The 16,732-nt window shown below is 45.9% G+C and overlaps 2 protein-coding genes across 2 annotated transcripts; one reads left to right on the top strand and one right to left on the bottom strand.

Moving 5' to 3' along the window:
• The first annotated feature begins 41 nt into the window (after positions 1-41).
• eif2s1b (eukaryotic translation initiation factor 2, subunit 1 alpha b) lies at positions 42-3,558 on the top strand. Its single transcript, XM_079753121.1, has 8 exons — positions 42-183; positions 686-928; positions 1,110-1,189; positions 1,424-1,575; positions 1,915-2,021; positions 2,128-2,225; positions 2,346-2,489; positions 2,864-3,558. The coding sequence occupies exons 2-8, from the start codon at positions 688-690 to the stop codon at positions 2,987-2,989; spliced, it is 948 nt and encodes a 315-aa protein (XP_079609247.1). The 5' UTR covers positions 42-183; positions 686-687; the 3' UTR covers positions 2,990-3,558.
• A 599-nt stretch (positions 3,559-4,157) lies between these two features.
• rbm25b (RNA binding motif protein 25b) lies at positions 4,158-15,897 on the bottom strand. The gene is made up of 17 exons (XM_079753583.1): positions 15,755-15,897; positions 15,138-15,237; positions 14,817-15,034; positions 14,401-14,458; positions 14,114-14,274; positions 13,582-13,767; positions 13,282-13,365; positions 10,357-10,697; positions 9,920-10,037; positions 9,713-9,802; positions 8,960-9,033; positions 8,562-8,712; positions 7,838-8,321; positions 6,810-7,099; positions 5,424-5,522; positions 5,274-5,321; positions 4,158-5,009 (listed from the first exon to the last, which is right to left on the bottom strand). Exons 2-17 carry the CDS (start codon positions 15,211-15,213, stop codon positions 4,917-4,919), a joined length of 2,571 nt encoding a protein of 856 aa, XP_079609709.1. The 5' UTR covers positions 15,214-15,237; positions 15,755-15,897; the 3' UTR covers positions 4,158-4,916.
• Between the last annotated feature and the right edge of the window lie 835 nt (positions 15,898-16,732).

Raw genomic sequence — 16,732 nt, 5'->3', positions numbered from 1 at the left:
ATGAGTTTTGCGCATGCGCGAACCGTTAGGAAATTATCTCTTCCGGGTCAAAAAAAAATAGCACACACCGATGAATTGGAGTTAGCTGGCCCAAATCTTTAAAATATAGAAAGCGAACATTGAACCAAGAAGTTCTGAAGAACAGAAATCCATTTCGTATCTATTTGTAACCATATGACACAGGTAAATTGCATTACTATGAAAGGTAAAGCAGCTGTTTGCCGGGAAGGGAAGGCAGATCATGCTACTAGCGGTGGCTAACTGCTAACCCCTGCGATGCATGTGCCGCATGTGAGCTGAGAATCAGCCCAGCAAACGGCCTATGTTACCCGTTAGCTACATAGCTTAGGGTGGCTCTCGATTATTACGAGCAGTAACCTGAATTTGTCTACATCTATCTACTGCTTCTGTTGTTTTTGTTTTTATCATATTGGGTTTTGTTTCTCTTTTGTGGACATATATACAATACAATTATCGTAAATCGGAATTGCATCATACCACTTAGTGCTACCATTCAAACGAGAATACAATTGGGGTTGACTACTGCATTTCTACACTGAGTTTATACAGCTGGCGTCATTTAAACAGAAGAAGCCATTCATTTTCACGTTTTCATAATGTTATAACGTTAGTTTTAGATTTCAACTCTGATCTCTTTCCCTTTCTCTTCTATCGCGTATTTTAGCGATGCCGGGGCTCAGCTGTAGATTCTACCAGCACCGGTTTCCAGAGGTGGATGATGTGGTGATGGTGAACGTGAGGTCCATCGCTGAGATGGGTGCCTACGTCAGCCTTTTGGAGTACAACAACATCGAGGGCATGATCCTCCTCAGTGAGCTGTCACGTCGACGTATCCGCTCCATCAACAAGCTTATTCGTATAGGCCGCAATGAGTGTGTGGTGGTCATCCGTGTAGACAAAGAGAAGGGTAAGCTATCCCTACCAAATATAACAAAGTATTACAGAGCATCATAGATAATGTAACTGACTCGCGGGCTGTCCAATATTTCAGTCGTCAATAGGCCATGTATGTTAACAAAGTCTGTGGGGTTGCCTATCAATGACAGCATTTAAATATCTTAACTGTCCCTCTCTCGCTCTCTCTTCAGGATACATTGACCTGTCAAAAAGAAGAGTTTCACCAGAGGAGGCCATCAAATGTGAAGACAAATTCACCAAATCTAAAACCGTGAGTAAACTTCAACTGAAGTTTTTTTAGCTTTATCTTCATTTTCATACTTTTTGGATTTCCTATCCAAGTTGTATTAGTGCAACAGGTCATAATTGCAAGCACCTATGACCTGTTGCCTTTGCAATATGGTTGCTTTTGTTTTAAAGCTTAATTTTGATCCTACTGTGGTCAACAATTGGCATGGATTGATTATGCCCTGGCTGATCGTCGTTGTTGTTATGCTGTCAACAGGTGTACAGCATTCTCCGGCACGTGGCCGAGGTGCTGGAATACAGCAAGGACGAGCAGCTGGAGAGCCTCTTCCAGCGCACCGCCTGGGTCTTTGACGAGAAATACAAGCGGCCCGGATACGGCGCCTACGATGTCTTCAAACAGGCGGTGGCGTAAGTGTCCTGTTATCTAGATCAAAGAGATCAAAGTCTGAGATTTCAGGAGGAAGGGAAAGCATGTGCTTATAAAATGGTTCTATTAAATGGTGCATTTTTGGTGCCCTTTTAAATTACATATTTTTTGGATAAAAAGGTTGGTGTGCATTCTGAAAAATAAGATTACCTTCTTGACTGCAACATTGATGAATGGTCAAGAAAAAAACATTAGTTTTTCATTTTTACTAGTAGTATTTTGAAGGAAACGTGTCAAGACAGTTTAAAAGTCTTTTTTTTAGTTAAAGGTGTTGACGTGTGGTGTTTTTTTTTAAAGTGTCCCACCTTCCCCCCTCTCAGAGATCCTGCCATCCTGGATGGGCTGGACCTGACAGAAGAGGAGAGGAACGTACTCATCGACAACATCAACAGGCGGCTCACTCCACAGGCGGTCAAAATCAGAGCCGGTGAGATGCCACGTCCCCTCAGTGGAGTGGACAAACGTTGTACCACAAAGTTGTGAGATCCCTTCCACATATCGCGTATATCAACGTATGTGTGATCTGTCTGTAGACATTGAGGTGGCGTGCTATGGCTACGAGGGGATCGACGCGGTGAAGGAAGCACTCCGGGCGGGGCTGGGCTGCTCTACAGAAGTCATGCCCATCAAGGTGAGCCTCCACAAAAACCTTTAGTCTAACCGCCTTGCCGCCGGCACGTGGGCCTTTTGGAACACGACCCCTAGTGTATCGTCCTCGCAACTAACACACCGAATCCCTTCCGCCCGACAGATCAACCTGATCGCCCCTCCACGCTACGTGATGACCACAACCACCCTGGAGCGCACAGAAGGCCTGTCTGTCCTTAACCAGGCCATGGCTGCCATCAAGGAGAAAATTGAGGAGAAGAGGGGTGTGTTCAACATCCAGATGGAGGTGAGAAGGTTTCCCGCAGCCCAATGTTTGTGTACCAAAGCATTAAATAAACATGTTTTTTACAATTCTAAAAATGTTGATATAAGTTGAGTGTACATAACAGAAGTAAGGGACAAAATAAAAAGACACCGCACTACTTTAATTCTAGGGATTGTACCGTACTCGTTTTCATTCCCTGATGTATTTCTTAGTACGGTGGGTTATTGGAGTTAGGGGTTACTGGATGAGCCAGCAGTGGGTGGGCCAATACAGGCTTTATTTGAAAGACCAGTGGAAAAGTTGAATGTAAAAATAGCCATTGACTACCGTTGTTATTCAGTGGGTGAAGAATATTCTATGGGGTCTTTAACCCGCGTACCTTCCCTACTCCTCAGCCTAAGGTGGTGACGGACACGGACGAGACGGAGCTGGCCCGACAGCTGGAGAGGTTAGAGCGGGAAAACGCTGAGGTGGACGGAGACGATGACGCTGAGGAGATGGAGGCCAAGGTGGAGGACTAGGACCTCCACGATGTGAGGGGTGAAGAGGAAAACCCAAGGCGGAAGGAACCTGGCCACACTCGGGCAGTACAGTCAGCAGTGGCTCTCAACATTTACCTGAAGTTAATACATTCTTTTGGCCCGGGAAAAAAAAAAGAAACAAACGTGTGTGAACATGGTTGGGTTGGATAGTGGGGATACGCTATTGATATCTTCTGGCCCTGCTCTTTCAGAGTCCATGTCCAATTAGTTATTTTTGAAGTAAAATTATACAAATGAGATATTGACCTTACCCCCGTCCCCCTCTGTAAAAGATTCAATAATTCCAAAGCCGTTTTCAAACAGTGGCCTTCACTAATCTCTGGCTCACCAGACCAGCGTGTTCAGCATCCATGACGTTTCATCTCTAGCTGGCTGCACAATGCAGCCAACAATGGTAAAACTGAAAAAAGGCTAATTTTTCCCCAACACCAGTCATGGGTGCATTTTTGTGCTGTTTCCCTTCCAGTTTAAGGGTTTTTACCGGCAGGATATTGATGGTTTAGCTGACATGATCTCAATAAAGTTACGGGAAGTTTTGATTCAAAGCGTGTCCTTGTCAGCGAGTTATTATTTTAGCAAACTGGTAATCTCGGTTCTATATCAAGTCAAATGTAGCAACGTTATTGGATAATTCACCCTTTTTAGAGGAATTATTGAAGGAAAAATGTCTCATAACGTTATGGTTCTGCTCCCTCTTATACCGATTGGCATGGAGGACAAAAAGGTTTATCGGTTCAACCAGCTTTTAAAGACTGAGCCCGTTTGTCCAGGGTGAACAATTTGCAATGAAGGCCTACAGTTCATTATCACTGGGGTGGGGCTTGGCATCAGCCTTAACTGGGTCAGGATGGATCAGATCCAGCGACCGATGAAGCTCCGGCTGATCTTCAATGATCCAACAATAACTTCCCTTTTTTGCGGACTGGGTCTAATTTCCACAAGTGACGTCTGTCTTTCATTGATTAGTTCATTTTTCGCCTGGCATACTGGGATGTGTGTAGAGTTTCAATACCATTTCCTTCCATAGGGAATCCAGGATCAGCACTTACCTTACTGTAATCCCCTGCAGCATCAATTTTACGATGAAATCCAATCTACACCGCCAGTTACTGCAGTGTTTCAACAAAACGTACCAGTAACAACGGTATAAAAAAAATTCAAATTTATTTGAAACAAAAGCCCACTGATACAAAAAAAGCAAAGGGCATTTTATCTGAATGGAAGAAGCCATGTTATCCCATAGTGGTTATGTGTGCTTTTTTTAGCAGCAGGAATACAGCCAACCATTGAATTCTCATAACAAAAGGTGAACTAGTCACCTTTTGTGATGTCCTGACAAATAAATGAGACAGAGTTAAACAAAACAATTGCATGACTCTTGCGTCTTCCGAACCAAGCCACACCAACAGTGAACCAAAATCTTAACCTTAGGCACATTCTTTTGTCCTTCACAAGGGATTCCTTCAGAGGTTTTCAAGTAACAAGTCGATGTACAACAATGCACTTGGTAAAAAGACGTTATTGGGAACTATTATAAAAGTAAATGAAACCTGTCTTGAGATTTGACCCACTGGCTTAAGAGGATCCCTGCTGTTTAACAGAAGCCACACCCCTCCCCTATGACTAGGTTGAATGTTCGGGGCCCTTCCAGGTGAAATGGAAACCGTTGGTTGGACTGGTTCTTATTTGCTTGTACTTTTGCTGTAAAATAGCAGCACACACAAGCAGAACAACCTGCAGTGAGTGCTCAACAAACCGGGACAGAATACTACAGACTTTACCAATGTGAACAAAGGGTTCAAGAATTAAGTCTCGACCAAGAAAAAGAAGAATCACTAGGTATATACATATAAATCTATCTTAAAAAAGGTCAGCATGTTCTCGGCGTTTGCGTCCTCGTCGTCGTCTATTTCACCAGCCCGATCTTCTTGGACTCGGTTTCATAGATGAGCAACCGCCACATCTTCACTATGAAGACTTCAGCTTCCTCATCAAGAACCTGGAAGAGACCCGGTAAGAAGAGCGAGTGAGAAAACCAAAGTGGCAATGTCCGAGGAGGATGAAGGTTGCCGTGCCTCATGTAGGCCACTTGGTTGGACGATATTCCCCATGTACATCCTAACTAACCAAGCCACACTAACGGTCAAACTAAATGCAACCGGCTCCAGTTTATCCTGGCTGTAAATGCGTGGGTGCCCTCAGCTTAGAAATGAAAACCTGGCAACTAAGACAACCACCGTCTCGCATCCGGGCGGTCACTCACCATGGCAACATCATCCAAGATACCCTGCGCCGTGCCGTGAGCCATCACCTAAAGAAGGTGTTGAGGTAGAAACAAAACGCTTAAGGTTGGTACTCTTACATGATTGCCTTTATCTGCTGACTATCATTCAGACCATGGAGGGATGAGTACCTTGGAGCAGACAAACTCCACCAGTGTGGGCTCCTCCTCTCCGATGTACTCGATGATCTTCTTGTTGATCCAGGGCCGTACCCGGCGCTCCATCAGGGTCTGAACAAGAGGGGAAATAACAAGACGTATTTAGAGGAGATAAAAGTCCCCTGTCCCTCTTCGAAGTGACTCCAGTTTGTTAAGGAAAAAAAGTCACGGTATCTTTCAAAGATGGTTGCCAAACAGTATGCAGATGACATGGCCCTGGTAGCCGACATCAAGGATCACTCCTCTCAGGCTGCCTACTACCAGCAGGTCAACACCCTGACGCTGTGGATAAAAGAGAGCTCTGTGGAGCTTCAAGACCAAGGTGTTGTGGGGGGGAGGCGAACATCTTCCCCCCGAACCTCTCTTTGAACCTCTGAGGCTGAATGGGCAGACAGTTGAGCCCTTTAGATACCTGGGCACAGATATCGACACCCACCTGTCCTTCTCCCAGCACACAGACTATGTACAAAAAGGCACAGCAACGCCTGTTCCTGCTGAGGAAACTCAGGAGCTTTGATGTCAGACAGGACATTTTAACAGCCGTCTATAAATCACTCATAGAATCTGTACTCACATTCAACATCACATCCTGGTGATGTTGAACGTCACCCTCACTTCTGTCAAAAAAAAAAAATCAAAGCTTTCCCGGATCATCAATCAAGGAAGCAAAATATCTGGCAAAACTCAAAATCAATTATTAGTACTCCACAGCCAGGCAGTTAAAAGGAAAGCCAACCTCATTACACAGGGTCCCACCCACCCCCTGCACAAGTCCTTCCAGTTTCTGCCATCAGGCCGCCGATAGAGTACCCATATCTAAGAATAAAATACACAAAAACTCATTCATGCCCATTGCCATAAACAGCTTAATTAAACAATGAACAAATTAACCCTGCCGTCACTTTACACATATCCACAGCTTTTATCTTGTTTATTTTTTATATTTATACTTGTTTTAAGATCTATACACACTGTGTGCTCTCAGAAGTCAATGTTGCATGACTGCCTATCAGAACATTGTCCTGTTTGTATGCCGAGCCACGTCAAAGATGATTTTCTGTTACGACGGACAAAGTTTTCTGAATCTGAAACCACCAGGCAAATAGCAGACAGGCAAAAGCTGGGATTGTATTGATGTGCAAAAATCAATTGATACAAGTCACACTCCTTTGAATGATGACATCAATCCCCCATCCAAAATACAACGGCAACAAATGTTTGCATTGAAAGAGGAGAGGACAATTGATCATCATGAACTACACATTGTTTGTCTTCCGGTCTCACGGCAAAATGACATTGAATATTGACAACCAAACAAAGAGCCTGTGAGCCGGGTGCGTCCCCCCCCCCCCCCCTCACCGCGTCCACCATGGTCCAGTCCAGCGGATAGCTGAACAGCTCGGGCTTGGCCGTGGGGATCTTCTCGATCAGGCTCTTGATGTGCTTGCGCTTCTCTTCGCTGCCGTCGTCCGCCTTGCCGGCGAGCGCGTCGGCGCCCAGGCTCTTATCGTCGTCGTAGTCCAGCGGCACCAGCTTCCTCTTGGGGACGCGCTCGTCCGCCTCCTCCTCGTTGAACTTGTTGAACACGCTGTCCACCGGCAGTCGCTTGCGCTTGCCCACGTGCGGCTGGCCGGGGCTGCCTCCGCCGCCTGTTGGTGGGGGGAGGAAACAACGACAGTGAGGTCATTGTAGTGTTCGGTTTTTATTTACAGTGCCACGGTGTTGCTCTAGGCTACTATTTATAAAGTTTGGATCTGGAATGCATAATAACCCTGTCTCCAGGCGATAATGCTTACGGTTTAAGTTGAATCGAAACACCGCTTATGGCGGAGCAGTGCGTTCTTTTGTTGAAAATATGCAAGTTCAGGCAAGACATTTTGGCGGTTTTGGTATCTCGAATATTGTGATGAAGAACAAGGTGACCTTGTCTCGGTCTTCAAGTCAGCAGAAAATGCTATCCGCGTTATCATATAACATCATAATATCTTGAACATTTGCCACCGCCAACAGCATCTTCCCCTAATTGCACGGAGTCCCTAACTTGATGGATACCTTCATTCTATTCAATGGCTTTTCTCCTCAATGGTACCTATGGTCTGAGGAAGGCCATTGATCACCCTCAGTAGTAGAGCTGGCCGATTAATCGAATTCTGATCGCGTTTTCGATTTTAGCGTTAAACGATCACAGAATTAACATAATCACGTTTTTCGATTTTTTAATGTTTTATAGAAAGAAAAAATTCTTTCTTTTGGGAGAAACATGCTGAATAAATACATGTTTTCAAACTCAAAAACAATCGTTTGAATAATGGTGATTACGATCCTCCCCATAATCGAGAGCCCTACTCCGTGCTGCTGCGCTCCGTAGCGGTCCTCAACAGACCTACCCAGTTTGAGGCCCAGTTTGAGGCCCACGATGCGGGGCCGCTGCTCCTCCTGCGGGAGGCTGTCGGGGGGAGAGTTCTCGTGGGGGATGATGATGCCGCACGGCGAGGCGTCCTCCGGCGTGCCGGGCGAGGCGTTGGCGCTGGGGGGCGTGGCCACCGCCGGCGCGCTCACCACGGGTCGCATGGCGGGGGCCTTGGGCTCGGCCCGGGGCTCGGGGCGGCCGCGGTCCTGGCCGCCGGCGGCGGCGGCGGCGGCGGCGGCGTCGTCGTCACGGTCCTCGCCCTCCTCCACCACCTCGCCCTCCTCCGACTGGGCGCCGTGCGGCCCGCCGGGCTCCTCCTGCCGCTGCTGCCGGCCCTTGTCCTTCTGCCGGCCCCCGCGGTCCCGCGAGGAGGCCTTACGGCGGAGCTCCCGCTCCTGCTCCAGCTGCTGGATGACGGGGGGCTGCTGCAGCTGCAGCCGCCGCTCCTCCTCCTCCTCCATCTGGACCAATGGGGGCGCAGCGAGGCGGGGGGGTTAACAGCCAATGTCAGGAGGGCTTTTTTTTTTTTTTTTTACAGATAAATAAAAAAAGTGAGGCAAACAGACAACACATTTACCCCACAGGGATGGAAAATAGCCCTCAGATGCCTCAGTGACCTTCAAACACACACCAGGGAGCCAGCCGTGCGAAATATACATAGACACTAGCACACAAACGCACACGCACACAGACACGCGTACCCTGCGTAGCTCTGCGTCAGGGTCCGGGTGTCCTTGGTCCAAGAGCCGCTGTCTGACTTCTGCCAGCTCCTCCTTCTCCCTCTTCCTGTCACGCTCGTCTGCCTCCATCTCCTTCTCTCGCTCTCGCAGCCGCTTCTGCAGCGCACTGCCCCTAGGGGTCACAAGGCACCATTACACCCCGAACCACCAATAGCTGCAGCTGCAAGAGGGGGGGGGGGGGGGGGGGGGGGGGGGCTTTAAATAGCAAAGACTGTCGGGGAGGAGGCCTCTGCCGGAGGAGCATCCAGGCATACACGGACCAGTGCATTTGTCCATGTAGTTCAGTATGAACCCTTTGTATTGACGATGCTGCAGAACAAAAGAGCCATTTGATTGGTTCGCGGCCCCGCCCTGCCTACCTGTAGAACTTGGGGTCGTCGCGCTCGTCGTCGTAGTCTTCAAGGAACTCCCTCAGCCGCTTGCCCTCCTTCAACTGGGGCGCAGTTGAGAAAGCAAGACCTCAGTTACCATTTAAATGTCCCTCGACATAACACTAGCAGAGCCAAAGAAGCACCCCCCCCCACCCCCTACTTCCTTGACGCTTGCCAACAGCTGTGCTACAGCCCGTATTAGGGCCACAGACTTATTTCAGAAACACATCTGTGATTGTGTTGGTTTTGGCCATCTCCACACACACACACACACACACACACACACACACACACACACACACTTTTCGGTATGGGTCTAACGATTCGCTGCACGTTTAATTTCGGTGCGTACCAATTTATTTTATTCAAGAAAAATGTATTTATTGATTAACACACACTCTGAGTGTCTTGTCCTGATGTTTTGTGGTGAGGACCACAATGGAAATAAGCCCTGGACTTTATTGTGTTTTTATCCTCAATTGTATTTATGTCTTTTCATGTGTGTAAGCTATTTGTTTGATACAATTTAATAAATCCAAAAATAAATGTTTAATAATGTAAAAATTGAATTATGTTGGGTTTCTTTTAACCCTGCTGTACTGAAAAACGTACCGAACCGTGGCTTAAAAACCGAGGTAAGTACCGAAACATGACTTTCATGTGTTGACACACACACACACACACACACACACACACACACACACACACACACACACACACACACACAGCGCGTTGCGTTACCATTTCGCGGAGCCTCTCCTCCTCCCTCTCCACGCCCTTGCTGTGGTCCCGGGTCTTCTTCCTCTCCCGGAGCTCCCAGTTCTTCAGGCGCTGTGGGCGGGAGACAACATCATGGTCAGACGCCCTCCTACAAACAGGCCTTCTTCCAGGGCCCACATTGATCGTCCTCTCGTTACTGCGAGGACCCCCCCCCCATCCCCACCCTACCTCCTGGTAAGCCGCCTCCTTCTCCCTCAAACGCCTCTCCAGCTTCCTGCGCTCGTGGAGCCCCTCCTCCTCATCCGGATCCCGCTTCTTGTCGTTGTCACGGCCGCGACTCCTGTCCCTGTACCCCAAAAAACACAAGCGACCTTTCAGCATTCAGCCACTGTAGACACGGTGCTTCTGAGGAAGAGGCCAGCAGTGGCGTAGGGCTGTCCCCTAAAATGGCCCTTTCTAACAGATGCTTTCGTTTTAAACAGAAGCATAGTTAAAAATACAGGATATAGTTTTAAATAAGAGGATATAGCTTTAAATAGACCATAGTGTTAAAATAGATATTTCTATTAAAGTCATGGTATACATGAATTTCCCATTTGGGCTTAAAACAAATGAATGAAGGCCTCTTAAACGAGGAGGGGCCGAGCGTTCCTCCCTGAGCTCACCTGGACCGGCTGCGGTCGCCGCCGCGCTCCATCTCCCAGTCCTTCTCCTTGGTGCGACGTTCCCTCTCTCGCTCGGCTCTCTCCCGCTCTCGGTCCACGCGCTCCCTCTCCCGGTCCACCCGCTCTCGGTCCCGGTCCACCCGATCCCGGTCCACCTTGTCCCGGTCGCCCCGGTCCATCTTGTTATCCCGGTCGCCTTTGTCCCGGTCCCCCCTCTCCCTCTCCCTCTCCCGCTCGCGCTGCTGCTCCTCGCGCTCCCGCCGCTGCCGGTCCCGCTCCCGGCGGTCCTGCTCAAACTCCTGGCGCTCCTTCTCACGCTTGTCCTTCTCCTCCTCCAGTTTCTGCGGGGGCAAAGCGGAGACGTTGGGGGGGAGTCAGCGGGAGATTTGGGAAGCATGGGAAGCTGAGTGGCTCTCAGAAAGACCCGTTCAAGTAGTTTCCAGGCCCGTGATGTTAAGCCCGAGGATCAGGTCTACGTGCTGCCAATATGATCCATCTGTTCTGAAGTCCTTAATCCCCAAGTCAAAAGAACGGGGGGGGGATGGCTGGAACTAACCCCTAAGACCAAGACCTCCGTGGACTTAATAGGCCGACTGCCCCCACCTTCATGCCACTGACAACTAAGCAGGAATGAAATCATGCTCAACGCTCGCATGTTACCTGTGCTAGAGTCACTTGAAACCACTTAAGCGGTCAGACACATCGGTCATTGGACATAGCGAGGAAAAAGGCGCCGTGAAAAGACATTGCTCTTTTTCTCCCTCTCCGTAGGAGTCTCCCCGTCCCGAGAACAAGGATAAAACACAACCAAACCAAGGTTATAACGAGTAAAACAATTAAAAGGAAATAAAAACAAAAACAAAGAGTGGTGAGTCTTTCATTTAACTGGTTGATTGTGACTTACAGGTGTTGAACTATGGACTCAGCCCTTCGCTGCCCCTACAAGCCTTTTAACTTAGGCCTGGGAGGAAAGCAGGTCACAATGGTATGCAAAAAGGAAAAAAACATTACGGGGTTCTTCTAGCTTGCTCAGATATGTAACATCAAAAAGTGGCTAACATCCTTTTACTTTAACGGGTGCAGTGGCAGTTAGCATAGCACCCAATAAAAACAGAGCAAAAGATCAGACACATTTCTGTTACAGGTAAGTTAATTATTAGAAGCTGTCTTACCCCTTGGCAGGAATCCTGGGAGGGTTGTTCTAGATCCATTACTCAGACAAACCCACACACAATCACACTCTCACCTTGCTGGACACTAGACACAAGGCTTGTGTGTCATTTTAAGAATGTATAGCTCTGTGCTACAGCTTGATCATTGGAAAGGTGACCATAGCGGTGTTACTTTTGAACTATACGCCTAAGTGTCCACATACAAGAAACACGGGAAGCGCGAGGTGTATGATCCAATTGACATTTGATGAACAAAACATCTTTAAAAAGCTTCAAGTTCCTTTGACCAGAAGCCTTGTGAGTAATGTAGTCCATACGGTTTAAATTAGAATGGTATGGATGAATACATTGGATGAACAAATATAAGAAGCCATTGGTGAAGCCGCCTCTCAAAAGGACAGGCTTTTTTCGGTATACATTTTTAAAAGGTATTTAACCAAACAATTTCTAAGTTTACTTACCACTCAAGAAATGATGCTTGAACAGCTATCGAGACCGACAAATTGTACATGTTTTCCCTCCATCTTTTTTGAGCTTAGGTAGACATGGCAAGCCAGAATTTGCATTAGGAATTTTGGCAAGACAGATAAACCATTCTTTGTACCGTAAAGATACAACAAACTTAAGATGATGTGGTTTGAAACATACAATTTTTTTCCACAGAACTACTATTAGTGCCTACTATTTACTCTTTGGTCGTCTCCTTACAATCCTTGTGTTGCTGGTCGGACCAGCATCGCCCTTTGCGTATGTGTACAATGGATGCATTAAATCAATCCTGTCTCGCCCACTGAAATGAAGGAGAATGACGCAATGGAGGGACGTGATGAAACAAAAAAATGTATTTAACTCACATGCATTCAAGGGCGTACGCACCTTGAGAGTCTTCGATTCGCTGTGCTGCTGTGGAAAGGACGCCCCCCTCCCCTCCCCCTCCCCACCACTAGCAGTATATGAGGATACATGTCCAAGAAGACACTGGCAGTGGCTATCGACATGAACACCATCCAGACATAGCAGCAGTTTGCTGAGGACTCGCACAGGTTCACTGGGCGCTGAGGCTTTGTGGGGCCTAGACTGTCACCAAATTCAAAAACCTTTACAAAAAAAGGGAATGTTGCTAAAAAAATAAGTCCACAAAACAATCAGGCAAAAACGCCGGAGAGCCTATGCAGTTGCTCCCAGTGCAAGCCCTCAAGAGAGGGGCGCCCGGTATATGTAATTAGTAAATTAAAGCTGATACTTACATCCTATCCTCGCAACCTTTTCCCAAAGCTCTGAGATTCATCTTGCTTTAGTCACCAAATGATCACTATCATATTGGTGGGGTTTAATGAATAGATTAGCCTTCTGGTAACTTTACATTGTCTCCATGCATTAGTTTTGTTCTGTGTGAAGAATGAATCATGGATCTATTATGGTCACACTTAGATAGCTGGATTTAAGGTGATCACAAGTGTCAATTCGGGCCTCCGAAAGCTAAATATATTGTTCCTGCTGACATGCAGCCCATCATGTAGGCATAGGATAATACACTACTCAAATCAAGTACTGGGCAACTTGTGTGCATGTTAATAGTGCATATGGCCTAAGGCCATTCCGAATGTATATCTTTGTGGGACCAATTTACGCCTTTTGGTATGCAAGATGTCTTCTAGCACAATGTAGACTATTGGAATGCACTATGTGAGGGGCTTCTGGCCAAAGGAAAGACTGTAATGTCACGTCAAATGCATCAAATGAGCCACTGTACCTTGTGGGTGTCACGGAATTTACTAATCTCGCGGGAAATTAGGTCCCTCTTGTCATCCTCCATGTCGATGGCATTGAGGTCCTCCTGAAGAAAAATGTCACACCAAAACACTGAATGAGCGATCCAGTTTGAAATGCGACTTCTTCTGCAAAAAGGCCAAATCAATGAATCGATTTTTATCTGCGTGATTTGTCAAGTTAACATTACAAATGTAAGCAAACTGAATGAAATTTTGCTTCAGTCAGTTTTTTTTTTGGAACTAATGAAGTCATTAGTTCCATTCCTGTAATAAAACATCACCTCTTCCTTTTTCTCCCTCTTTCGCTTGCGTCGGTTGGACTCGTCGTCCGTCGAAGGAGCGTTCAGCTCGCTGGCGTTCTCCTGGATCAACGCGTCGATGGCGCCCTTCACAAGCTGGTCCTTCTTCTTCGTCTCCTCATCCATGTCTTCGTCCTTCTCCTCCTCTGTGCCCTCAGGCTTCCCCGTCTGAACCAGGATTCATATATATATATATTCATGTATATGTTTTTAAATAATCACAGTAAATTTACAAAACTGTGCATGTATATTTCCTTCATATTTCTCCATTGTATCCCATGTCTTTCATTCAGTTTGCACTGATATTAGTAAGCATAGTTGAGGATGCCTGGAGTTATAGGAATTATATTTCATGGTCATGACTTCGACTTGCTGTTCTGTAATGCACATATTAAAAATAAACCTCAAGACGCACAACTTGATCAGCGAGTGCAGTGCAGAACCATTTTACTCAATGCATAACTTCATCCACTGCCGCCCAGTTCTCGAATTTAGAACAGAGAGGGCTCCTCACCCCGTTGGACGCCTTCTTATTGGCCTTCCACTCGTCCAGCTGGGCTTTGGTCTTGGCGTCCACCTTCACCAGCAGGTTCTTGTCTCCGATCTGCAGGTCGTGGAGCAGACGCAGGGAACGCAGCGTCGACTCGGGCTCCTTGTACTCGCAAAACCCGAACGCTGGGCCCAGAGAGGGTGGGAAGAAACGTCAAAGCAGCACGGAGAAAGGGCTATTGGCCTCTGAGGTAGAACCAGGCCAAGAAACTGCAACAGCCATGACCTCGTATTGAACAGTTAACTGGTTACCTTGCAGCTTCCCAGAGGCTCCTTGAACTCTTTTCCAGCTTAAGACGATTCCACATTTCTAAAAAGAAAATGTGGTACAGAATACATGGGTTATAAAGCCAAATGCATTATGTTTCAAACATAAATTGATAGAATACTAGACACTGGTACTATACTTAATGGTCTCATCTCACATCTCTTGCTTTGCCATGCAGATTTTGCATTTGTTTCTAGACTTTGAAAATCTAGAAGCAAATGCATAATCTGCATGGCAAAGCAAGAGATGTTGCATCACATCTGAACACTTGAGGGAAAATGAAAAGACTTAGAAGGAAGAACTAGCCTAATATATACTAGTGTATAATATAAAGTGGAAGAACTTGATGCAGTTTCCCAGACAGGGGTTTGTGGCGCTGCCTCTAAGTCTCATCCCTTACCGCCAGCAGTTGTCTGATGAGCATATCCGAGGCCTTCTCCGAAATATTTCCTACAAACACTGTGGTTGTGGGCCCACTGCCCTCTTCCGCCTCTTTGGCTCGGATAGAAACGACATCCTTCTTAAGGGCCGCTGGTTTACTGACCACTGCCACTGATGTAGGCATCAGGACAGCACGGGCCGGAGTCATTAAGCCCATGTGAACAGGGATCATTGGGGCTGCAAAAACAACATGAGTTATCAACAAATGTAGAAGGGGTAAATACATGTAAATGTGTGCATTGTTGTGCGTCCTTAGTTGTGCATCTTTTAATATATTTACCTGAAGGGAAGCCAGCATATTGGGGAGGCATCCCTGGAGGTGGCAACAGTGGTCGGTTTAGATGAGGGAATGACATCTTGTGTGCTAACTTGGCCGACCTCTTGAAGGAAGAGAAGACAATATTACAACACTGCGTGAACGTGTGTGTGTGTGTGTGTGTGTGTGTGTGTGTGTGTGTGTGTGTGTGTGTGTGTGTGTGTGTAAAGTTCGTATAGGCAGTACATAGCAGTTACTTTATTATTTGATCCGTTAGTAAATGATTATCTACATGAATCGAGCAGTGTTGCGTTAATAATACACCAACGTGAAGGGGATGCAATTTACCGAGATGACGATAGTTTAGGCTCATATCACATATATGTTAATCATCCTAATGTTGTTGAGTTGGCATACTATATTATACCGACTATTCTCGTTCGGTTATTTATACGATCGATCAAAGAGATATTTCTAAACAGTTGTAATACAATAACTATTTTGCAGCAACCCGCGTGCTTTGGGCTGCCGTATGTGAAACCGTCCCTTTGAAGCTAAAAGTAGCTAAGCTAACACGAGTAAAACAGACAATACTTCTGCCGCCCAGACTCACTAGCTAGACGTTTAGATGTATAACATACCCTAAATCAGGTGGCACGTCAATTGAAAACAGCTACCAGCTGGTTATTGCTCCTGAATCGCTTACTCCACAATTTGTTTTAGCAGGTAGGTCTTGGGGGCCTTCACAAACATACACGCAAGTGAGTCCGGAATTGCGGTGCGCTTGTTTTGTATGTCGGCTCTGCCCTCTGAAACGGGGCACACTGAGAGAAGGCCCTATGTACATCGTTCCATTAAAATAACACATACACCTTAGAATTTATAATATTAATAATAGTATAACCGATATATTAAATATCGTGCATTTTTCGTGTAGTCTATAGTTTAATTTCATCCACGTATTACAACTTGCAGAAAACATATAAGCACATTATCAATAGATAAAACGACTATACTATATTTGATTTATTGATATATTTAATAAATATATATATAAATATATGTAGATCTATATATAAATATATTTATCGAATATGTAATTTTACATTAGTATCGATTGATTTATAATTTATCCTTGATTATTTATACTTTTAACTTCGATTCATTTTATGTCAATCCAGCATACTTACGAAAACAATTATTGAAGTATATACCAATAAATATGGTTATTTAATATATATTCGGTATCGCCATCAAATATTCAATGTTTGGGAGCTAGGTTCCTATATTTTTTTTGTTGTTGGCACAGTGACAGCAGTAGCTATAGCGAGGGCGGCCTGCATCTGACAAGTTGGTGACGTCAAATTCAGGCGGGTTTTTGATGGAAAGTGCTAGAACAAACGAAGCGCACCCTCTCAAACGATGATATCCCTCCAACTGATAAAATAGATCCGTTTCTCCACCGGTTTTAGATGTTTTGTCGTTTTATTTTGTATTCAATTATATCGAAACATAAAACATATGGCAAACTTAAAGATAGTCATATCATTCGTTTTGCACGAGTTTCCACTGAATAATCAAAGGAAATAATCAACATTCTTCATTAAGTGTGATGTTTT

Source organism: Pollachius pollachius (assembly GCF_949987615.1).
Source record: "Pollachius pollachius genome assembly, chromosome: 16".
NCBI classification, from domain to species: Eukaryota; Metazoa; Chordata; class Actinopteri; order Gadiformes; family Gadidae; genus Pollachius; species Pollachius pollachius.
This window is presented reverse-complemented; position numbering and strand designations above follow the sequence as displayed.